The sequence below is a fragment of the Nycticebus coucang genome, chromosome 2 (assembly GCF_027406575.1).
Source record: "Nycticebus coucang isolate mNycCou1 chromosome 2, mNycCou1.pri, whole genome shotgun sequence".
NCBI lineage: Eukaryota > Metazoa > Chordata > Mammalia > Primates > Lorisidae > Nycticebus > Nycticebus coucang.
Window position 1 is genome coordinate 166337568 of NC_069781.1, and position 24810 is coordinate 166362377.

Genomic DNA, 24810 nt, shown 5'->3' on the forward strand with positions numbered 1-24810 from the left:
CTCTGAGTAAGGTCTCGTAAAAGGTGTTATGAGAGTCTAAATGAATGGTCAGGCCTAGGGGCCGGACAAGGGTAGAGACAGAGTTCTAGGCTTAAGGCTTAGCACCCCCGCTGGTCTGACAGAGAGCCAAGCGTGCAAGCAGGTGGCCTTCAACTTGATTCCCTCTCTCAAGGGAGAGGTAAGGTCTTCAGGCTTTATTACAAGCCGAATCATCTCTTCATATCGTTTTCCTTCCTTTTCATACAAGGTTCACTTTCTGCTTCCTTGTCACCCCTCACAACTTCTCATCCTTTATTCATCATTTTTGCAGTCCACTCACCTCCACTGACTCCTAGGTACCTAAGTTGATTGAATAATAGTAAAGAGGGTCCTGCTACGCTGTGAAGTGATGGGGTATGTGGCTTATTTTACATAGTTCGGGTCAGGCAGAATGTTTTATTTGAATTCAGGTTTTCAGATTGTAATCAAAAAAAAGAAAAATACTTATTGGAGAGATCTGGAAAGTGGGTGTCAGATCCTTTCTGAAGTTCATGGTGTTTGGGGTGGGAGATAACGTAAATGTGTATGGATTAACTACATCTGGAGAAAGTGTTTTAGTTTTATCAAATACCGTTAAAAAGATTACAGACTTTTAAAAGTACCATTGTGATACACTGGTAGATATTTTGGAGAGTTACCAGTTGTACCAGTAGGGGAGAGAGTTTTTTTTTTTTTTTTGTAGAGACAGAGTCTAACTTTATGGCCCTTGGTAGAGTGCCGTGGCATCACACAGCTCACAGCAACCTCCAGCTCCTGGGCTTAAGCGATTTTCTTGCCTCAGCCTCCCGAGTAGCTGAGACTACAGGCGCCCGCCACAGCACCCGGCTATTTTTTTGTTGCAGTTTGGCCGAGGCTGGGTTTGAACCCACCACCCTCAGCATATGGGGCTGGTGCCCTACTCACTGAGCCACAGGTGCTGCCCAGGGGAGAGAGTTTTTTTTTTTTTTTTTTTTTGTAGAGACAGAGTCTCACTTTATGGCCCTTGGTAGAGTGCCATGGCATCACACAGCTCACAGCAACCTCCAGCTCTTGAGCTTAAGCGATTCTCTTGCCTCAGCCTCCTGAGTAGCTGGGGCTACAGGTGCCCGCCACAGCACCCGGCTATTTTTTTTGTTGCAGTTTGGCCGGGGCTGGGTTTGAACCTGCCACCCTTGGTATATGGGGCCGGTGCCCTACTCACTGAACCACAGGCGCCGCCCGGGGAGAGAGTTTTTAATAGTGATGAGTGAACAGGGTCATTGGATAGAGTAGTGGTTCTCAAGTGAGGATGACAAATGGGACCCTCCCCCCCAATACAATTGCCAATGGCTGGAGATAGTTGTCACATATGGAGAAGTGTTACTGGTAGCTGTTTAACATCATATAGTGCTTATGACAGCCCCCTCAAAACAAAGAATTGTTTGGCCCATAATGTCAGTAGTGCACTGTTGAGAAACTGAGATAGAGGATGAGGGCTAAAGAAGGTTGAAATTACTACAAGTACTCTCATTTCACATAAACACATTTGTCAAAGTCTTGCACTGGCCCTGCCCCAACTCCAGAGTCTATAGTAGCCATGGTGATGCCAATGCTTATCATGGCCTTAGGATCAGGAGGCTATGCCCCCTGGCAGTCATAAACACAAGAGGGTGAAGCTGATGAGATGTTTAGAGAAAACATCTCGTTCTTATATATCTGCCAGATGGAAAGGAGATGAGATGAACCATTGGGTGTATTATTCCATGAGGCTAAACTGGAACTCATGGGTGACCTCGAGGCAGATGCTGAACTTGATATAAAGAACTGCTATGGCAGTTAGAATCATCCAGATCCAGCTTGAGAGTGCTGAGTTTTTCATCATTGGAAAGTTCATGTAGGCCGTGCGCCTGTGGCTCAAGCGGCTAAGGCGCCAGCCACATACACCTGAGCTGGCAGGTTCGAATCTAGCCTGGGCCCACCAAACAACAATGACGGCTGCAACCAAAATAATAGCTGGGCGTTGTGGCGGGCACCTGTAGTCCCAGCTACTTGGGAGGTGGAGGCAGGAGAATCGCTTGAGCCCAAAAGTTAGAGGTACAGAGCTACAGCACTCTACCCAGGGTGACAGCTTGAGGCCCTGTCTCAAAAAAAAAAAAAAACAAAAGAAAAGTTCATGTATAGGCCAGTTGACCACTAGTTGGTGATATGATTAAGGAGAGTTGATATAAAGGATACCCCCAAGATTTTGTGATTCTATGCTGCTTTTACAATTCTTTCCACAAACTCAGGGCTCCTTGTTTCTTTCTTTTTTTTTTTTTTTTTGTAGAGACAGAGTCTCACTTTATGGCCCTCGGTAGAGTGCCGTGGCCTCACACAGCTCATAGCAACCTCCAACTCCTGGGCTTAAGCGATTCTCTTGCCTCAGCCTCCCGAGTAGCTGGGACAACAGGCACCCGCCACAACGCTCAGCTATTTTTTTGTTGCAGTTCAGCTGGGGCTGGGTTTGAACCCGCCACCCTCGGTATATGGGGCCGGTGCCCTACCGACTGAGCCACAGGCGCCGCCCCAGGGCTCCTTGTTTCTTATCTAAATACAGTAGTTCCTTGGATGTATGACCTGACACGTTTCATCCATTTCTATGTGCCACTGTTTTTCAGGTATAAAACAAGGAATTGCTTTACACCAAGCCAGAACAGATACATTGAAGAAATTGTTAGAAAACAATAATAGGTATGTATGTGGCTTTGGGTTTTGTTCAGATATTCCAAGTAGGTAGTTTATTATCGCTTTCTCATTATGCTTGAGTTCCTACAATATGATTACCTCGAAGTCTCATAGGGGTCAGAGTTTGTCTGAGCCTGTCTCTGCCCATGACCCTCAATTTCTTTTTGCCATTTTATCATACACTGCTTAAGGCCCCTTTCTTTTCCTCCTGCTCATAGTGGATATCAAGTAACTTCCAGTTGTTATTGAGATATGTACTATTGGCAGTTCTTTAGAAATAGGAAAGGTTTACATATTGTGAGAAAAATGTAAGCTCCTGGGAGCAGGAGCTTGGCATGTTCCTTGGATCTCAGTTAATTGTATAGTCATTCCTTCAACCAATACTTCTGAGAATCATGCATGTAGCAGGTGCTGTTCAAACAGTGAACAAAACAGACAAAATCCCTGCCCTGGTTGGGTTTACATTCTGATTTAGTTGGGGGTGGTGTAAGGTGTAGGAATTGGTATTTTTTAAAACTGCTTCAGATGAGTATATTCTGTACCCAGGCTTGAAAAATCTCACTTATAAATGAAGCACTTTGGGAATTGTAAGACAATGCCAAAATAAAACATGCTAACAGTATTCTTTCACGGTCCCTCCATTTTCCTATGTGTAGCAAGACTGCTGTGCAGGTGCTAGTTGTTCTCTCTTCAGCCCATGCCTGAATAGTGTGTCTGGACCCTTTGACCCCCTTTCTAACGACCTCTCTTCTGTCTTTTGCCCCCAGTCCATCATCTGTTGCTTGAGTGATCTTATTAAAGCACAGCTGTGGCTGTGTCACCCCCGACTCTGAAGCCACTGAGGAATCCCTATACATTGCCTATAGATTATCTCCTATTTATTGTCCAGAATCTGGCCCAAATTCAGCCCCTGTTGCTTTCTTACCAGAATCTTGTTCACTCAAGTGCTGACTCCCATGAAAGTTGGATGAATGGCTTGTAGTCCTTTTCTGGGTAAGCCAGGGAATGGAATAGTTATTCATCTTCTCTAAAAGGAAACTATGAAGCTGGGCATGGTGGCTCATGCCTGCAATTCTGGCACTTTGCCAGGCTGAGGCCAGTGGATCACCTGAGCTCAGGAGTTCAAGACCAGCCTGAGCAAGAGTGAGAACCTGTCTCTACTTAAAATAGAAAAACTAACTGGGGTGGAGGTGGGTGCCTGTAGTCCCAGCTGCTTGAGAAGCTGAGGGACGAGGATCACTTGAACCCCAGAGTTTGAGGTTGCTGTGAGCTATGACTATGGGAGGAGGCACTTAAATGCATTTGGGCTCCAAATAGAGCTTTTTTTTTTTTTGAGACAGGGTCTCAAGCTGTCACTCTGAGTAGAGTGCCATGGCGTCAGTGTAGCTCACAGTAACCTCTCATTAATTCTTGGGCTCAAGCGATCCTCTTGCCTTTGTTTTTTCTGTTTTTAGTAGAGATGGGGGTCTCGCTCTTGCTCAGGCTGGTCTCTAACCATGAGATAGAGGTCTCTGGCTGAAACATGAAGGTAATCATAGCTTTTGTTACATAGGGCCTGTTAACTTCTTTTCATGATAAACACTAAGCACCTACCTTATTCAAGATTGTGTGCTATGTGATAAGAATCTTTATGGTGAAGGAGACAGAGTGACAGACAGTTACTCTTGGACATTCCATGCCAGAACAGGAGTGAACTCTGAGAAGGTGCCTTTACCCTGTGTTTGGGAGATGTGGGCCATCGAGAAAGCTTCCTGGAGGAGCTGACGTTTGTACTGAGGTTCTGAATGGCTAGTGGGACTTGGTCAGGTAGAAGAAGAGGGTTGTGGTTCCTAGGAGAGGGCAGTCTATGCATAGAGTTCATGCAGAGAGAGGGCAGCAGTTTGGGAGGGTAAAAATATATATTTTTATGAGACAGAGTCTCACTATATCGCCCTTGGTAGAGTGCTGTGGTGTCACAGCTCACAGCAACCTCAAACTCTTGGGCTTAAGTGATTCTCTTGCCTCAGCCTCCCAAGTAGCTGGGACTATAGGTGCCCACCACAACAACTGGCTATTTTTTGTTGCAGTTGTCATTGTTGTTTAGGTGACCCAGGTGGGTTTGAACTCACCACCCTTGGTGTATGTGGCTGGCGTAACCACTGTGCTGCCTGTTTTATTTTATTTTGTTTTACTTTATTTTATTATTTTTATTTATTTCATTTTATAATATATATATATATATATTTTTTTTTTTTTTTTTGAGACAGAGCCTCAAGCTACTGCCCTGGGTAGAGTGCTGTGGCATCACAGCTCACAGCAACCTCCAACTCCTGGCTTAAGCGATTCTCTTGTCTCCGCCTCCCAAGTAGCTGGGGCTATAGGTGCCCACCACAATGGCTGGCTATTTTTTGGTTGTAGTTGTCGTTGTTTGGCAGACCTAGCTCTGATGTATGTGGCTGGCGCCTTAGCTGCTGGAGCTACAGGGGCTAAGCCTATATTTTATTTTATTTATTTTTTTCTTGTTCACTTGCCCTGGGCAGAATACCATGGCATCATCATAGCTCACAGCGCCCTCAGTCTTTTGGACTCCAGAAATCCTCTTCCTCAGCCTCCTGAGTAGCTGGGACTGTAGGTGTCACAACACCTCGCTAGTTTTTTTTTCTGATATATATATAAAATAAAAAGTGTTGTGGCGCCTATAGTCCCAGCTACTCAGGAGGCTGAGGAAGAGGATATATATATTTGAGACGGAGTGTCACTTTGTTGCTTTCAGTAGAGTACCATGGCATCATAGTTCATAGTAACCTCAAACTCTTGGGCCTAAGTGATGCTCTTGCCTCAGCCTGCCAAGTATCTGGGACTACAGGTGCCTACCACAATGCCCAGCTATTTGTAGAGACAGAGTCTCACTCTTGCTCAGGCTAGGCTAGTTTGGAACTCCTGAGCTCAAGCAATTCACCTGCCTCACCCTCCCACAGTGTTGGGATTACAGGTGTGAGCCACTGTGCCTGGCTGCTTCATCACCGTTATTAGCAGTTCCCTGTCCTTAGCCACCATCAACTGTCACATTGATTGTTGAATCGCCTTTTAACTGGCCTTCCTGCGTGTACCCTTGCTCCTTACTTACCTGTTCCTGATGCTGTAGTTAGTGTGGTCATGTGGGAATGTGAGGCAGATCCTGCCACTTGTTTTATTAACAGCCCTTTACTGGCTCTCTTCATGCAGAGCTAACAAAGCCCTTAGTGTGTCCTACAGGTCTTGTGTGATCTGACCACAGTATACCGTCTTACTGCTGTTAGATGGTGTATTTGATTTATGCTGTTTCATGGTGTATTTGACTTCTTCTCTTTGTTTCCTTTTTTAGAGACAGAGTCTCATTTTATTGCCCTCGGTTGAGTGCCGTGGCATCACAGCTCACAGCAACCTCCAGCTCTTGGGCTTAGGCGATTCTCTTGCCTCAGCCTCCCGAGTAACTGGGACTATAGGCGCCTGCCACAATGCCCGGCTATTTTTTGTTGCAGTTTGGCCAGGGCTGGGTTCAAACCCGCCACCCTCAGTATATGAGGCCGGCGCCCTACTCACTGAGCCACAGGTGCCACCCAGACTTCTATTACTCTCTTCCTTTCTATCTTCCAATCCTATTGGCCTCCTTGATGTTCCTCTACCAGGCTCCTCTAGGTACCAACTTGCCTAACTCCAATCTTCGCTTTGATCTCATCTTCTCATTGATGCCTACCTTAGCTTCTCTAAAATCGTAGCCCATCCACGTCACTTTTCACTCTCCCTTCTCCCTGTTCTTCCTTGTTCTATAGCATGACTGGTTTCCCAGCATTCTATATAATTTATTTATTTGTTATGCTCCTTGTTTTTTGCCTGCATTCCCCCACTTGAATGAAAACTGTGCCAGAGCTGGGCTTTTTGTCTGATTTGTTCTCTACGGTATCCCAAGAGACTAGGACAGTGACTGGCAGAGACTAGGCACTTCATAAATATTTGTTAAATGAATGAATGAGCATTTATTCCTTTTATGATCAGGGACTATGAAAACAAACTACCGTGTGTTGCAAGGAAATTGAAGGCTAGCTGTGGATAACAGAAGAAATTTTCTCTGTTTGAATTGCTGACTTTTGTTTCCTTTTGTCCGGCTGTAGCTAAAGAGGAATGATTGTGAATAGCCTCTCTCTGTGCTACCACAACAAGCTAATCTTAGCCCCGATGGTTCGGGTAGGGACTCTTCCAATGCGGCTGTTGGCCCTGGATTATGGAGCAGACATTGTTTACTGTGAGGTAAGGGGCTCCTTATTTTCCTGGGAAGGCATTTCCACAAATGTGGCCTCTTATTTGTGTGCGGGAGTGGTCAGGAGTTGGGGGAGACAGAATGGGAACTCAGTAAATAGATGAAGGCTGGAGGAGATGAGCACACATGGGATTGAATTCTGTGAGCCTGCTAAGGCCTAGAAGCCTGGGGATGTGGAGGTGTTCTGGGACTTTCTGGGCCAGATGAATAAATGAGCATCATGTCCCATTACTGGTTTAGATGCTATAAAAGTTAATATACATTCAGTAAATGAATGAATGAACTCAGAGGTTAGATAGGAGATGAAATGGACCAGATTCAGGCCAAAGAAGCTAGATGAGGTTGGTGCTGGTAGCTGTAGGATTTTTGGTGGTGGTAGCTTATATGCCAGTAGATTTACTCACTGGCTGTTCTGGAAATAATAGGGCTTCAGATCCAGGTTCAGAAAGCATCTACTAGGAAAAATAAAATTGCAAGGAGTAATCTGATAGTGGATTAGCTGTCTCTAATTAGAGAGACAGCTAATTAGTGAGAGAGTTATGAGCATTTCTCAATGGAGCATGTATGAATGAGTATTTCTCAATTGAGCATGTATGAGAATTGTATGAGAATTATCTGAGTAGCTTCCCTCAATCTATAATTCTGATGTGTTCTAGTGGCTTTTTTTTTTTTTTGACAGTCTTACTTTGTCACCCTTGGTAGAGTGCCATGGTATGGTAGCTCACAGCACCCTCAAACTCTTGGGTTCAAGTGATTCTCTTGCCTCAGCCTTCCTACTAGCTGGGACTACATGCGCCTGCCACAACACCTGGCTGGCTGTTTCAGTGGCTTTTAAAGTTGGAAATACTGGGCGGTGCCCGTAGCTCAGTGGGTAGGGCGCCGGCCACATACATCGAGGTTGGGGGGTTTGAACCTGTCCCGGGCCAGCTAAACCAACAATGAGAACTGCAACAACAATAACAAAATAGCTGGGCTTGTGGTAGGTGCCTGTTGTCCCAGCTACTTGGAAGGCGGAGGCAAGAGAATTGCTTCAGCCTAAGAGTTTGAGGTTGCTGTGAGCTGTGACGCCACGGCATTCTACCCAAGGCCACAGCTTGAGACTCTGTCTCAAAAAAAAAAAAAAAAAAAGGGCGGCACCTGTGGCTCAGTGAGTAGGGCGCCAGCCCCATATGCCGAGGGTGGCGAGTTCAAACCCAGCCCCGGCCAAACTGCAACCAAAAAATAGCCGGGCGTTGTGGCGGGCGCCTGTAGTCCCAGCTGCTCGGGAGGCTGAGGTAAGAGAATCGCGTAAGCCCAAGAGTTAAGAGATTGCTGTGAGCTGTGTGACGCCACGGCACTCTACCCGAGGGCGGTACATGAGACTCTGTCTCTACAAAAAAAAAAAAAAAGAAAAAGAAAAAAGAAAAAAAAGATGGAAATACCTAAAGCACTTCAGCAGATTTGTCTTAAACTGTTAGCATCTAAACAAGGGAACTGGGTGGCTCACGCCTCATTCCAGTACTCTGGGAGGCCATGGCGGGTAGATTACTTGAGCTCACAAGTTCAAGACCTGCCTGAACAAAAGTGAGACCTTGTCTCTAAAAATTAGCCAGGCGTTGTGGTGGGCACCTGTAGTCCCAGCTACTTGGGAGGCTGAGGCAAGAGAATTGCCAATTGAGTCCAAGAGCTTGAGGTTGCTGTGAGCTATGATGCCATGGCACTCTACCAGGGTGACAAAGTGAAACTCTGTCTCAAAAAAAAAAAAAGGAGAGAGAGAGAAAGAAAACTATTGTGTAGAGCAGTGTTTTCAACCTTTTTTATCTCATGGCACACTTGAACCTATAGTTAAACTCCCATGACACACTTAAATTATGTTGATCCAAAAGAAAAAAAAACAGTAAAAAAAGAATATGCTTACTGTGCTTTGAGCTTCTTTTGAAAATAATTTAATTAATGGCCTTGTGCGGTGGTTCACACCTATAATTCTAACACTCTAGGAGGCTGAGGTGGGTGGATCATGTGAGCTCAAGAGTTTGAGACCAATTTAAGCAAGAGCATCTCTACTAAAAATGGAAAAACTATGGCTCAGTGTCTGTAGCACAGTGGTTACAGTGCTGGCCACATGCACTGAGGCTGGTGGGTTCGTACTTGGCCAGGGCCAGCTAAACAACAATGACAACTGCAACAAAAAAAATAGCCTGGCGTTGTGGTGGGTGCCTGTAGTCCTAGCTCCTTGGTAGGCTGAAGCAAGAGAATCGCTTAAGCCCAAGAGTTTGAGGTTGCTGTGAGCTGTGATACCACTGCACTCTACCAAGGTGACATAGTGAGACTCTGTCTCAAAAAACAAACAAAAAAAAAAAAATAGAAAAACTAGTCAGGTGTTGTGGTGGGCACCTGTTGTTCCAGCTACTCGGGGAGCTAATACAGGAAGATTGCTTGAGCCCAGGAGCTTGAAGTTGCTGTGATCTAGGGTGATGTCACGACAATCTCTAGCCTACACAACAGAGTCAGACTCTGTCTCAAAAATAGTGGGGGGAGGGTTGGGTGCGGTGGCTTATGGTGGCTTACACTTGTAATTCTAGCATTCTGGGAGGCCAAGGTGAATGAATTCCCTAACTCAGGAGTTCAAGACCAGCCTGAGCAAGAGCCAGACCATCTCTAAAAACAGCTGGGTGTTGTGGAGGACACCTGTAGTCCCAGCTACTTGGGAGGCTGAGGCAAGAGAATCACCTTAGCTCAAGAGTTTGAGGTTGCTATGAGCTTTGATGCCATGGCACTCTACCAAGGATGACAAAATGAGACTTTTTTTTTTTGAAAAAAAAGATGAGACATTCTTTTGGCAAGGGACACTCTGGGAAGAACGATTCATGGCGAGGCATTGTGGTGGTAATCCTAGCATCATGGGACACCAGTTGAAAATCCCTGGTGTAGGGCTTGGCTCAGTGGCTCATGCCTGTAATCCTAGCACTGTGCTGCTCAGGTGAAGTGGGAGGGAGGGAGGAATGGAGTGCATGTTGTCCAGAGGTTTAAGGTGAAAAGCACAAAAAGATGTTGCAGAGTTTAGGATTCCAGAGGGTGGAGCCTTGATTCCTAAGTAGTTTGTCAAAGTGGAAGTGAGAGTGTCTGAGCAATGTGAGATGGAATGTTAGTGTACGTCCGTAAGCCTTCCAGGCTGCTAGAATGTGCCCTAGATAGGGAGGAGCCTGTTCCCAGGGGCCAGGCCATGACATGTGTGGAAGCTTATGGAGCCAGCACTCAGTCCCCTGGGTGCTCAGCGTTGGGTTGGGTGTAGCCTTTCCTGGCCAGTACTCTACTTGCCTTCCAGAAATGCCTCTTGGATTTGGAAGGGGAATTGGAGGAAGGCCTATGAGGAATCACTCAGAGCCTGAGGACTGGGGAACACAAAAAAACAAATTCCAGGGTACTTCGACAGCTGGTATTTTTTTTGGGGGGGAGTGGTGATTCCCTGCCACCCCCAACCCTGCACAAAATATTAGCTCTCCACTCATGTCATATATATTTACCCACAGGCTTCTGTGGGATGACTGACTCCAGCGTGGAGCCCCACACTTCTTCTCTGCTGTTCCCTTCCATCTCTATCCAACTATACTTTCCTGTGATCACTTCAAGGCACATGGTAAATGGATCCCTCTCCTCTCTGCTTGGGCTTTGCATACTATCTCCATCCACTGCTCACTCTTATGGCTTTCACTGTCTCTTCTGTCCCTAATTGTAAGCTTTTAATAAAAGTAAGAGTTGGAAGCTAGGCATGGTGGCTCAGGCCTGTAATCCTGGAAGGCCAAGGTAGGTGCATTGCTTGATCTCAGGAGGTTGAGACCAGCCTGAGGAATAGTGAGACCTCATCTCTACTAAAAACAGAAAAACTATCTGGTCATTGTTTTGGGGGGCCTGTAGTCCCAGCTACTTGGAGGTTGAGACAAGACGATCACCTGAGCCTAAGAATTTGAGGTTTTTTTGAGCAATGATGATGCCACAGCACTCTACCCAGGACAACAGAGTGAGACCCTATCTCAACAAAAAAAAAGTAAGAGTTGGTCCATTGAGGCTAGCCCTTTATTTTCAAATTCACTCATGCCTTGACTGTAACCATCCTGATGATTTCATTTGTTGAACTATGTGGTGGTAAGGGCTTCAGGCCTTTAAAACTGTCAGCTCACCTAGGGTCAGACCTGTTCTGGGCAAGATTCTAGGGTTACTAAAGTTGAGGAAAAGGCAGTTGTGCCTATAGTAACATATTCACATCCCAAGGACTTCACTTTTCCTGTGCAGGCTGCATTTTCTGAGAAATGGAAGCCCCAGAAAGTGGGCTTATATTCACGGGGAGATATATGGAGTGAAACACAAGGATGGACCACAGTCTCTTATAGCACAGTGCCTGTTCTATCTAGACAGCCACACTTTGTGTATAGGCCAGGGCTTTAGTCTGTGCTAATGAGGGTCTTGGAAGCTGGGTAGTGGGAACAGAACTGCCACAGGAAACAGAGCTGAGCTCCCACATTCCAGACTTTCCATCGGCTAATATTTGGAGAATCCTCAGGTTTTTTTCCTAGCCTTTGGAAGTTAAAGTCCTGGGATTCATGTGATAACTTTTGTATGTGACTCTTCTAATTGGGTAAAACTTGACTTTTCTAGAAAGGTGACCAATCCTTTTTTCTAGGGTCCTGCTTGAGCTTGGAGCAGAGGAAATACTAATTAAAATGCTCTAGCATTCTTTGATGTGCTCTACCTTGAGAGAGTCAGTATGGCTTATGAACAAACAAGAGGGTCTCAGTTGGAAGAGAGCTAGGCCTTCTACCCAGACCTAACTAACTAACCCCTATGGAGAGCAGGCTGTCCTTGCTTGGCTTGAGTGGGTAGGTGGCTGGGGTCTAGGGCTGAGTACTGGACATGGCTTAGTGTGGTGTGTGGTTGCCCCTGCTGGATCCATAGTTGCTCTGGAGGCAGCCTTCCAGGACCAGCGGCCTGGATGTTCATACTGAATTAGATACTTAAACCATCCTACCCCCACCCCCCTATAGGACCTCATACAGGACCTAGGGGCGTACCAGGCATACAGGCACCTCCTTAAAAGTCAGTTCCCAAAGCCCTCAGCACCTAGAGGATGAGCCGGTCAGTAAAAGTCAAGGGAGCAGTTAGTAGCTCTTCCCCACAAGGGCCTGCTGGGAGTTTGCAAGGAGTGACTGAAAGTTTTGAAGAATGCTCCAAAGGTCTTGTTTTTATTCTTTTTTATAAGGACAGTGGGATCAAGGGAGAAGACAGTGTTCTTAAGAGGCCCAGAGTACCAGAATGATTAAAAAAAATTCTTTTTCTTATTGCAGCAAAAACTACATAAGTTTACTATGTTGACCATTTTGTGTTAATATATTTACATTGTTGTAAAACAGATCTCTGGAAATTTTTTATCATGCAGAACTGAAACTGAATACCTGTTAAATAGCAACTCCTCCTTTCCCCTTATTGCCAGCCTCTGGTGGCCATCATTCCACTTTGTTTTTCTTTTTTTTTTTGTTTTAAAGACAGAGCCTCAAGCTGTAGCCCTGGATAGAGTGATGTGGTATCACAGCTCATAGCAATCTCCAACTCCTGGGCTTAAGCCATTCTCTTGTCTCAGCCTCCCAAAGTAGCTGGGACTACAGGCACCCGCTACGATGTCCAGCTATGTTTTGGTTGTAGTCATTATTGTCTGGCAGGCCCGGGCTGGATTCTAACCTGCCATCTCTGGTGCATGTGGCTGATGCTCTAGCCGCTTGAGCTACAGGCGCTGAGCCTCTGCTTTCTTTTTCAATGAGTTTGACTGCTTTAGAGACCTCATGTAAGTGGAATCACACATTATTTACTGTTTTGTGACTGAGTTATTTCACTTAGCATAATGTCAAAATTTCTATCCTTTATAAGGCTGAATAATAGTCTACTATACATATATAGATTTTATTTTATCTCTTCATCCATCCATGGCCATCCAATTGCTTCTACCTATTTTTTTGTTTTTTGTTTTGTTTTGTTTTTAAGAGACATAGTCTCACTTTATCACCCTCCGTAGAGAGCTGTGGCGTCATAGCTCACAGCAACCTCCAGCTCTTGGGCTTAGACGATTCTCTTGCCTCAGCCTCCTGAGTAACTGCAACTACAGGAGTCCTCCACAATGCCTGGGTATTTTTTTGTTGCAGTTTGGCTGGGGCTGGGTTCAAACCTGCCCCCTTCAGTATATGGGGCTGGTGCCCTACTCACTGAGCCACAGGTGCTGCCCTGCTTCTACCTCTTGCAATTGTAAATAATGCTATGAGCATGAGTGGGCAAATATTTCTTTGAGACCCAGCTTTAAATTCTTTTGGATCATGTGGTGATTCTATTTTTAAGTTTTCTTTTTCTTTCTTTAAAAAAAAATTTTTTTTTTTTGAAGACAGAGTCTCACCCTGTTGCCCAGGCTAGGGTGCTGTGGCGTGAGCCTAGCACAGCAATCTCAAACTCCTGGTATCAAGCAATCCTTCTGTCTCAGCGTCCCAAGTAGATGGAACTACAGGAGCCTGCCACTATGCCTGGTTAATTTTTCTATTTTTAGTAGCCACGGGGTTTCACTCTTGTTCAGGCTGGTCTCAAACTCCTGGCCTCAAGCAATCTTCCCATACCTTGCCTGAGGTTTCCTTTTGGTGTGATAAAAATGTTCAAAAATTGATGGTGAGTTGCTGGGTGGCGCCTGTGGCTCAGTCAGTAAGGCGCCGGCCCCATATACCGAGGGTGGCGGGTTCAAACCCGGCCCAGGCCAAACTGCAACCAAAAAAAAATAGCTGGGCGTTGTGGCGGGCGCCTGTAGTCCCAGCTACTCCGGAGGCTGAGGCAAGAGAGTCGCTTAAGCCCAGGAGTTGGAGGTTGCTGTGAGCTGTGTGAGGCCACAGCACTCTACCGAGGGCCATAAAGTGAGACTCTGTCTCTACAAAAAAAAAAAAAAAAAAAAAAATTGATGGTGGTTGTAGATATGCAACTCTGTAAATATACTAAAAACCATTAAATTGTACACCTTAAGTTGGTGAATTGTATGGTATGTGAACCATATCCCAATAAAGATGGTAAAAAAAAATGCTAAGAGGAATCAACTAGGTCAACTGACAAAATTAGAATATAGAATGTATATGAGAAAAAATATAGTTTCAAAGTTAAATTAACTGAGGATGATGGCTGTGTAGTAGTTGTATAGGAGAATGACATTATTCTTAGAAGCTATCAGTGAGGTGGCTCAGCGCCCATAACTTAGTGGTTAGGGCACCAGCCACATACAAGGGGCTTGAAACTGGCCGGGCTTGCTGAACAACAACATACAATGGGGCTGGTGGGTTTGTGGGTTTGAAACTGGCCGGGCTTGCTAAACAACAATGACAACAACAACAAAAAAAATAGCTGGTTGTTGTGGCGGGGGCCTACAGTCCCAGATACTTGGGAGGCCGAGGCAAGAGAATCGCTTAAGCCCAAGAGTTTGAGTTTGAGGGTGCTATGAGCTGTGCTGCTATGGCATTCTCCCAAGGGTGACATAAACTCTGTCACAAAAAAACAAATAAACAAACAAACAACTTCCTTCCTGAGTTTTTGTTTTTGTTTTTGGAGACAGAGTCTTACTTTGTTGCCCTTAGTAAAGTGCTGTGGTGTCACAGCTCACAGCAACCTCAAACTCTTGGGCTCAAGAGATCCTCTTGCCTCAGCCTCTTCAGTAGCCAGGACTATGGGTGCCCTCCACAACACCTGGCTGTTTTAGAGATGGAGTCTCACTCTTGCTCAGGCTGGTCTTGAACTGAAGCATTTCACCCACCTCAGCCTCGCAGAGTGCTAGGATTGTGCTAGGATTACAGGCATGAACCACCGAACCTGGCACCCTACTTGTGCTTTTTCTTGAACTGTTCAAAAAAACAGGTCTCGGGCGGCACTGTGGCTCAGTGAGTAGGGCGCCGGCCCCATATGCCGAGGGTGGCGGGTTCAAACCCAGCCACGGCCAAGCTGCGGCAGAAAAATGGCCGGGCGTTGTGGCGCGCGCCTGTAGTCCCAGCTGCTCGGGAGGCTGAGGCAAGAGAATTGCGTAAGCCCAAGAGTTAGAGGTTGCTGTGAGCCGTGTGACGCCACGGCACTCTACCGAGGGCGGTACAGTGAGACTCTGTCTCTACAAAAAAAAAAAAAAAAACAGGTCTCAGTTTTTTTTGAGACAGTCTCACTATGTCGCCTTTGGTAGAGTACTGTGGCGTCACAGCAAACAGCAACCTCAAATTGTTAGGCTTTAGCGATTCTCTTGCCTCAGCCTCCCAAGTAGCTGGGACTACAGGCGTCCACCACAATGCCCACCTATCTTTTATTGCAGTTGTCATTGTTTAGCTAGCCCAGGCTGGGTTCGAACCCCAGCGTCGGTGTATGTGCCCAGTGCTGTAACCACTGTGCTATGGGTGCTGAGCCTCACAGGTTTCAGTTTTGTTCTTGGATATTTCCTAAGAGCCCTTCAGGGTCTGTCCTTTGCCTTGGGGTACAGTGGGATATTTGTTGAGGGAGTGAGTTTCAGCTTGGACTAGTAGGTGAGGAAAGTGTTCATGAAGGTGGCCACATTCTGGTAGATTATCTTCTCTTCTGGCTTTCAAAGTGGCTCATCTTTTCTTGGCCCCAAATATCTCTAAGATTCCTGGGAAGAACTAGCATCTAATAGAGCATTGAGCGTGGCTCACTCAGGCCTCTGCTTGTCATGATTGGGTGGGGCGGATACCAAGCACTACATGTCCCAGAAGCTGTGATTTATTGTGTGTCCCAAAAGCTGCTGGCTAAGCAGTCCTCATCAGCTATGCTGTTGAAGGTGTACCCCTTATGCCAAAGTTCTACATGTTCAGGACTGATAAGTGTCCTCTGATTGCTCTGCAGGAGCTGATTGACCTCAAAATGCTTCAGTGCAAGAGAGTCATCAATGGTGAGTGCATCCCTGGCCCCAGGATTGTGTGTCTGCCCTGCTGGGCTCAAGCAGCACTACCACTGCCCTTGCCTGGGTGACAGCGTCCTGCCTAGTTGCATTGTGTAACTGTGTAGATTACATCCTCCCTTGAGAGCAGTCACTGCTTTATAGAGCCCATGGCAAAGAGCCAGATATAGCCAGCCATGGTGGCTCATGCCTGTCATCCCAGGTACTTGGGAGCCCGAGGTAGGAGCATCACTTGAGACCAGGAGTTCAAGACTGGCTGGACAGTGTTGTGACATCCTATTTAAAAAAATTTGTTTTTTAAGTTAGCTTAGTGCAATAGCTTGTGTCTGTAGTCCCAGCTACTCAGGAGACTGACAAAGGAGGCCAGAGGTTCTGAATCAGTTTGGGTGATATAGTGAGTCTTAAAAAGAAATTTATATTTAAAAGAAGCTAAGAATGCCTCTCACCCATAGGTTTGCTGGCATAGAAATTATCATGTCTTAGTCCTAGACTAGAGGAACCCCCATTAGAGCCTTGGAGTTAGGATGGCACCAGCTCTGGCCCCAGCTCAGCCTCCTGCTAGATGTGTGATTTTGAGGGAGGTCACATGATCTTTCTCTGTCTCAGTTCCATTTTCTTTCTTTTCTTTTCTTTCCTTCCTTCTTTCTTTTCTTTTTTTTTTGATACAGAGTCTTACTATGTCACCCTTGGGAGAGTGCTGTGGCTTCCCAACTTCAAACTCTTGGGCTTAAGTGATTCTCCTGCCTCAGCCTCCCAAGTAGCTGGGACTACAGGCGCCTGCCACAATGCCCGACTATTTTTTTGTTGCAGTTGTCATTGTTTTAGCTGGCCCAGGCTAAGTTCAAACTCACCAGCTTCGGTGTATGTGGCTGGTGCCCTACCCACTGAGCACCACCCAGTTCCATTTTCTACGAAGTGAAAATTATAATCCTGGAAGTGAAAATTAAGTAATCCTTTAGTTAAATCATTGAGTTTAAGTGATCAAATAAGGTATAAAACAAGGTATGTATGTTTTACATACCTTAAGCTCTATGCAGATGTAAGTGGTAATGATGAATTGTAGCTTTACTTATGCTTTTTTAAAGTTTGAGTTTTGTCTCTATGCCTATAGCATAGTGGTTATGGCACCAGCCACATACACCGAGGGTGGCCAGTTTGAACCCAGCCCGGACCAGCTAAACAACAACGACAACTGCAATAAAAATATAGCCGGGCATTGTGATGGGTGCCTGTAGTCCCACCTACTTAGGAGGCTGATGAAAGAGAATCACTTAAATCCAAGAGTTTGAGGTTGCTGTGAGCTGTGATGCTACAGAACTCTACCGAGGGGGATATAGTCAGACTCTGTCTCAAAAAAAAAAAAAAAAAGAAAAAGAAAAGAAAATCTGAGTTTCTATAATGGGATCTTATGGGTTTTTTATGAGATTGAGTCTGCTTTGATTAGAATTCTAGTATAGTCATTGATGTTTTTGATATGTATATATTTGTGAAATCTTCATACAATTTTGCTAGAAGTTATGACTGAATTGTGCCTAATTGTTTTTCTTTCTTTTTTTTTTTTTTTTTTTGTAGAGACAGAGTCTCACTTTATGGCCCTCGGTAGAGTGCCGTGGCCTCACACAGCTCACAGCAACCTCCAACTCCTGGGCTTAAGCGATTCTCTTGCCTCAGCCTCCCAAGTAGCTGGGACTACAGGCGCCCGCCACAACGCCCGGCTATTTTTTGGTTGCAGTTCGGCCGGGGCCGGGTTTGAACCCGCCACCCTCGGTATATGGGGCCGGCGCCTTACCGACTGAGCCACAGGCGCCGCCCTCTTTTTTTTTTTTTTTTTTTTTGAGACAGAGTCTCAAGCTGTCGCCCTGGGTAGGGTGCTGTGGTGTCATGGTTCACAGCAACCTCCAACTCTTGGGCTTAAGTGATTCTCTTGCCTCAGCCTCCCAAGTAGCTGGGACTACAGGTGCCCGCCACAATGCCTGGCTATTTTTTGGTTGTAGTTGTCATCGTTGTTTGGCAGGCCTGGGCTGGATGCAGACCTGTCAGTTCCAGTGTATGTGGCTGGTGCCCTAGCCGTTGAGCTATATAGGTGCTGAGCCATGTGCCTGATTGTTTTTAAATTAATATTTTGTCTTTTGTATTATGAAAAATTCAATATTCTGGTTCTTATATGATCTAGAAAAAGAAAATCCGCCATAATCTCATCTCTCAGTGGTAATCACAAAAAGGAACAATGTCTAAGTAATATCTATGTATAGTATATGACACATAACCAGGTGTGGTGGGTTATTATTCTGTCATTTTGGGAGGCTGAAATGGAAGGATTGCTTAAAGCCAGGAGTTTGAGAGCAGCCTGGGCAACATAGTGAGATTAAATTTTAAAATTTTTAAATTTCCTATTTGTACAGAAAATTTAAAAATTAGCCTGGCATGGTGGTGTGCACCTGAAGTCCCAGCTACTTGGGTTTCTGGATTACTTCAATCCTGGAGCTTGAGGCAGTAGTGAACTATATGATTGTGCCTATGAATAGCCACTCCACTCCAGCCTAGGCAACATAGGGAGACTTAGTCTCTGGAAAAAAAAAGAATACATCTAGGGTCCCTTTTTTCCCCTTTAATGTTACACTTTTGCTGCTTTTCTTCCAGGGTTTAGGCTAGGTTGAACTTACATCTTTTTGTGAGACAAGGTCTCACTCTGTGGCCCTGGGTAGAGTGCCATGGCATCATAACTCACAGCAACCTCAAACTCCTGGGCTCAAGCAATTCTCTTGCCTCAGCCTCCTGAGTAGCTGAGACTACAGGTGCCCACCACAATGCCTGACTAATTTTTCTATTTTCAGTAGAGAGAGGGTCCTGCTTTTGCTCAGGCTGGTCTCCAACTCCTAAACTCAAGCACTGGGATTATAGACATGAGCCACTGCACCTGGCCTGAACTAACATCTTTACTATTTTTTTTTTGTTTTTGAGACAGAGCCTCAAGCTGTCGCCCTGGGTAGAGTGCTGTGGTGTCACAGTTCACAGCAACCTCCAACTCTTGGGCTTAAGCGATTCTCTTGCCTCAGCCTCCCAAGTAGCTGGGACTACAGTTGCCCGCCACAATGCCTGGCTATTTTTTGGTTGTAGTTGTCATCGTTGTTTGGCAGGCCTGGGCTGGATGCAGACCTGTCAGTTCCAGTGTATGTGGCTGGTGCCCTAGCCATTGAGCTACAGGTGCTGAGCCATGTGCCTGATTGTTTTTAAATTAATATTTTGTCTTTTGTATTATGAAAAATTCAATATTCTGGTTCTTATATGATCTAGAAAAAGAAAATCCTCCATAATCTCATCTCTTGGTGGCAATCACAAAAAGGAATAATGTCTAAGTAATATCCATGTATAGTATATGACACATAACCAGGTGTGGTGGGTTATCATTCTGTCATTTTGGGAGGCTGAGATGGAAGGATTGCTTAAAGCCAGGAGTTTGAGAGCAGCCTGGGCAACACAGTGAGATTAAATTTTTAAATTTTTAAATTTCTGGGCAGCGCCTATGGCTCAGTTGGTAAGGCGCTGGCCCCATATACCAACGGTGGCGGGTTCAAACCTGGCCCTGGCCAAACTGCAACCAAAAAATAGCCGGGCATTGTGGCAGGCGCCTGTAGTCCCAGCTACTCGGGAGGCTGAGGCAAGAGAATCGCTTAAGCCCAGGAGTTGGAAGTTTCTGTGAGCTGTGTGAGGCCACGGCACTCTACCAAGGGCCATAGAGTGAGACTCTGTCTCTACCAAAAAAAAAAAAAAATTTTTTTTAAATTTCCTGTTTGTACAGAAAATTTAAAAATTAGCCTGGCATGGTGGTGTGCACCTGAAGTCCCAGCTACTTGGGTTTCTGGATTACTTCAACCCTGGAGCTTGAGGCAGTAGTGAACTATATGATTGTGCCTATGAATAGCCACTCCACTCCAGCCTAGGCAACATAGGGAGACTTAGTCTCTGGAAAAAAAAAGAATACATCTAGGGTCCCTTTTTTCCCCTTTAATGTTATACTTTTGCTGCTTTTCTTCCAGGGTTTAGACTAGGTTGAACTTATATCTTTTTGTGAGACAAGGTCTCACTCTGTGGCCCTGGGTAGAGTGCCATGGCATCATAACTCACAGCAACCTCAAACTCCTGGGCTCAAGCAATTCTCTTGCCTCAGCCTCCTGAGTAGCTGAGACTACAGGTGCCCACCACAATGCCTGATTAATTTTTCTATTTTCAGTAGAGAGGGGGTCCTGCTTTTGCTCAGGCTGGTCTCTAACTCCTAAACTCAAGCACTGGGATTATAGACATGAGCCACCGCACCTGGCCTGAACTAACATCTTTACTATATTTTTTTTTTTGAGACAGAGCCTCAAGCTGTCCTCAAGCTGTCGCCCTGGGTAAGAGTGCCATGGTGTCACAGCTCACAGCAACCTCCAACTCCTGGGTTCAAGAGATTCTCCTGCCCCTGCCTCCCAAGTAGCTCGGACTACAGGCACCCGCCAGAACACCCAGCTATTTTTTGGGCAGCCGTCATTGTTGTTTGGTGGGCCTGGGCTGGATTTGAACCCGCCGGCTCAGGTGTATGTGGCTGGTGCCTTAGCCGCTTGAGCCACAGGTGCCGAGCCCTGAACTAACATCTTAATTGAGTGGCTCTTTGTGTTTGTGTTTTATCACAGAAGTACTTGGGACAGTAGACTTTGTTGCCCCTGATGACCGAGTGGTCTTCCGCACCTGTGAAAGAGAACAGAGCAGGGTGGTCTTCCAGATGGTAAGATACCCCATTACCACTGCCCTTGTGAGACTCACCCTCCTCTGGGATTTCCCAACTCATGCCCTGTATTGGGCCAGTGTTGAATGTTCAGGCTATGTTGCATAATGATGGCTTTTTGGAGATTCCTTTAATGTTTTTCAAAGATCTGCCTGTGAGTGATAACACTGTTGGAAACAGTTTTTGAAATTGCAGGTATTGTAGTCTGTTTTCTGCCTCTAGTCTCAAATTTAATTTATAGGAATTATCTGTTTGACTTGACTTTTATTTTTTTAATCCCTAGCATTGGTTATTCAGGACACAGTCTTTGTATGTAATCTGTATACATTTCCTATAGAAAGATACTAGGTTTTCTCAAGAGTAGGTAGGATTTATGCAACAGTTATTATGACTCTGCAGCTCTCTTTTCTTGGCTTTAGGCATTTCTTGTGCTTTTTTCAAAAATAGTTGCCTTGGCTTGGTGCCCATAGCTCAGTGGTTAGGGTGCCAGCCACATATACCGGGGCTGGCGGGTTTGATCCTGGCCCGGGCCTGCTAAAAAAAAACAGCAATGACAACTACAACAAAAAAATAGGTGGGCATTGTGGCGGGCGCCTGTAGTCCCAGCTACTTGGGAGGCTGAAGCAGAAGAATTGCTTAAGCCCAAGAGTTTGAGGTTGCTGTGAGCTGTAATGCCCTGTCACTCTACCGAGGGGGATATAGTGAGACTCTGTCTCAAAAAAAAAAAAAAAAAAAAAATAGCTGCAGAATGATGTTTAGGTTTAGACATGTGGTAAAGCAAATATAGCAAAATGTTAATTGTAGAAATGGTAGGCATCTGAATATTCGCTAAAAAATTTTCAACTTTTCTTGTGTTTGAATGTAATCACAACATTCATGACATTTTCTGGGTCCTGAAAGTTCACCTTTCTCTTCTGACAGTTAGTCCAGTGGCCTGGCTGTATAAGAGAAAGCCGACCTGACTTTACTACTAGCATTTGTGTACGTGTGTGTACGTATCTACATATGTATGATGTGTTTTTCCCTACCTGCGTCAGGGCAGCTGTTGATGCAGCCTCTTGTGTTCCCAGGGAACATCAGATGCAGAGCGAGCCCTTGCTGTGGCCAGGCTTGTGTAAGTTCCTCCATCTTTGGGACTGCTGTTGTTTCTCTGGTGAGCTGTGAGGCCTTAATGTTACTGGTAACCTTAGAGGTGTGACCTACCCTTTTGCCTCCTAGCCCATTACCTTCTGTTTCCAGGTTAAGAATGTCTGGTTTCCTTCTCTGTTTGTGGCATCCAAGGGCTGTCCACACAGTGCCCAAATCCCTGAGACTGTTGTGGGGTGGTGGTGGCTGCTTTGTGGTATTTATTCATGAGACCGTCATGAATGTGAGTCTTGAGACTTTAACTCTGATGAAGTATATATAAGACTTATTGTTTACTGATTTAACAAAAGCAGGAGAGTACTATGGTAAAAGTGACAGCCTTGATGGTAAGATAGACCTGGGCTGGAATTCTGGCTCTGTACTTTGTTAACTGTGTGACCTTACGTATGTTATTTAGTATCGCTGAGAACTTAGTTCCCTCATCTATAAAATAGTAGTTAGTACTCACTGGGGACAGTGGCTCACGCCTATAAGCATTTTAAGGGCTGAGGCAGGAGGATCACTTGAGGCCAGTAGTTCAAGATAAGCCTGGGAAACATAATAAGAACCTATCTCTGCAAAATATAAAAAAGTTAACTGGTCATGGTGGCATGAGCCTATAGGACAAGCTGCTTGAGAGGTTGAGGCAGGAGGATTGCTTTAACCCAGGAGTTTGAGGTTTTTGTTAGCTATGATCATGCCATTGCCTCAAGCCTGGGTTATAGTGTGAAACTCCACTTCAAGGAGTAAATAAAACAAAATAAAATACTACTACTAATTTCTGGCATAGGGAAGAGTAAATGAAATAATACGTGTAATTGTACTTTGCAGAATAGGGCACATAGTGAGTGCTTAGTGTTAGCTATTGTTATTATTTACAATAACAACGAGAAGGAACTCAGGCTGTAATTGCTGCTGATCACAAACTATTAGCTATATATGTGCCAGTGGATGGAGCAAAGCCCTTGTTACATCTGAGAATTGTTTGCAGTCAGCCAACTGTGCAGCCCAGCCAACCGAGGCAGTCTTATAACTTACACCAGAATTGATTCTCTGAGAAAGGGCTCTTGTGCTCATGTCATTTTTCTGCATTGACAATGGCTTTTACTACCTCAGTCAAAACAGTATCCCTGGGATCAAGTTCAATGTGCCCATCCTCAGTATTTGAGTTATTTGATACAACTTTAAGGTAGCAAAGTCGTCTACACCTAGCCCACTGTGGATGTGTGCATAAATTATGTCTTTCCTCTGGAGCTGTGCTCAGATGAGGTAGTTGCGCATTTTAGGGACAAATTTCTTTTCTGTTTTTCATCTTCTGTCATTGAGGTTGGTATGTTTCATGGGGCCAGGACATGGTTGGCTATTCATGAGCACAGACCCATCCATGCCTTTTACTCTATATCTTCTTTCCTTAAATTTAATATTTATTACTTTTTTTCCTTCACCCTTTTCCAGAGAAAATGATGTAGCTGGTATTGATGTCAACATGGGCTGCCCAAAAGAATATTCTACCAAGGTAAACTGATTTCTTTACAGTCCTCACAAATATAGGATGCAGATTAAGGGGGCGGCACCTTTGGCTCAGTGAGTAGGGTGCCGGCCCCATATGCCGAGGGTGGCGGGTTCAAACCCAGCCTCGGCCAAACTGCAACAACAACAACAACAAAAAAAAAAAATAGCCGGGCGTTGTGGCGGGCGCCTGTAGTCCTAACTACTCGGGAGGCTGAGGCAGGAGAATCACGGAAGCCCAAGAGTTAGAGGTTGCTGTGAGCCGTGTGACGCCACAGCACTCTACGGAGGGCAGTACAGTGAGACTCTGTCTCTACAAAAAAAAAAAAAAGAAAGAAAAAAAAGGATGCAGATTAAAAGAGGCTAATAAGACATGACAATTAAGTGTAATATTTGGCTCTGGACTGGATTCCATATTGGATGAAGAAAATGCTGTGAAGAATACTATTACATGAACTGGCAAAATTAGAGTGAAGAACATAGTAGAGTAGCTAAAAATACTGTATCAATGTAAGTTTATGAAGTCTATAACTCTTCTGTGGTCATATGACATAATATCTTTAGAAATATCGGGTGATGCCTATGGCTCAAGGAGTAGGGCGCCGGTCCCATATGCTGGAGGTGGTGGGTTCAAACCCAGCCCCGGCCAAAAATCACAAAAAAAAAAAAAAAAAAAAAGAAATATCCTTTGGGCGGTGCCCATAGCTCAGTGGGTAGGGTGCTGGCCACATACACTGAGCTGGTGGGTTCGAACCCAGCTGAGAATCTCTTAAGCCCAAGAGTTTGAGGTTGTTGTGAGCTGTGATACCACAGCACTCTACCAAGAGTGACAAAAAAAAAAGATCCTTAGAAAATACACACTAAAATATTTAGGAATGAAGGGCTGTTACCCTCAAATTGTTTATGAAAAATGTTATGCATGTACACACATATACCACACACATGCATGTATATATCCATACATATATAAATAAATTACATGTATGTGTATATAAAGAAAGTATACTCCATTGTCCAAGTAATAAAACAAATTATGCCAATGTGAAAAGAATTATAGTGTGAACATAATTCTCTATTTTCATGAAGAAAACTGAAACATAAATTAAACAGTGGATGCAATATAAATGTCCCCATTGTCATATGAGAAGAGATCAGAGCAGAGTGCTATGGTAGCCCAGAGAAGGAAGCGGAAAGGCAGCCCTTAAACTCAAGATTTTATAGGGAAACCTGGTCCTCATGCAGAGATGTGGGACCCTGCAGGCTAAAGGGTGGCACAAGCAGGGGCCTAGAGGTCATCCTGAGGTAGACATAGCTCCATCTGACCAGAGGTTTGGAGAGTGGGAGACAAAGGGCAAGCAGAGGAGCACAGGATTGAAAACCTTGCCTGGGAACAGATCAGCTGGGTCTGGACTTTAGGTATCTTTGGCCTTTTTTGAGCAGCAGTGGTGTGTGAACAGAATTGTGCTTTGGAAATACTAA

The 24810-nt window shown here is 45.1% G+C and overlaps 1 protein-coding gene across 8 annotated transcripts in view; it reads left to right on the forward strand.

Moving 5' to 3' along the window:
- DUS2 (dihydrouridine synthase 2) overlaps positions 1-24810 on the forward strand; it is a 49727-nt gene that overhangs the window by 399 nt on the left and 24518 nt on the right. The window contains exons 1-7 of one of the 8 annotated variants that reach the window (XM_053604421.1): positions 162-178; positions 2655-2726; positions 6844-6987; positions 15881-15926; positions 20606-20697; positions 21768-21811; positions 23278-23338. In XM_053604421.1, coding sequence (XP_053460396.1) covers positions 6862-6987; positions 15881-15926; positions 20606-20697; positions 21768-21811; positions 23278-23338 — 369 coding nt within the window. In that variant the 5' untranslated portion in view covers positions 162-178; positions 2655-2726; positions 6844-6861. Of the gene's footprint in view, positions 1-161; positions 179-2654; positions 2728-6843; positions 6988-10317; positions 10398-10506; positions 10614-15880; positions 15927-20605; positions 20698-21767; positions 21812-23277; positions 23339-24810 lie in introns of those variants that run through there. The other 7 variants (XM_053604428.1, XM_053604411.1, XM_053604404.1 and 4 more) reach the window with 7 other exon arrangements.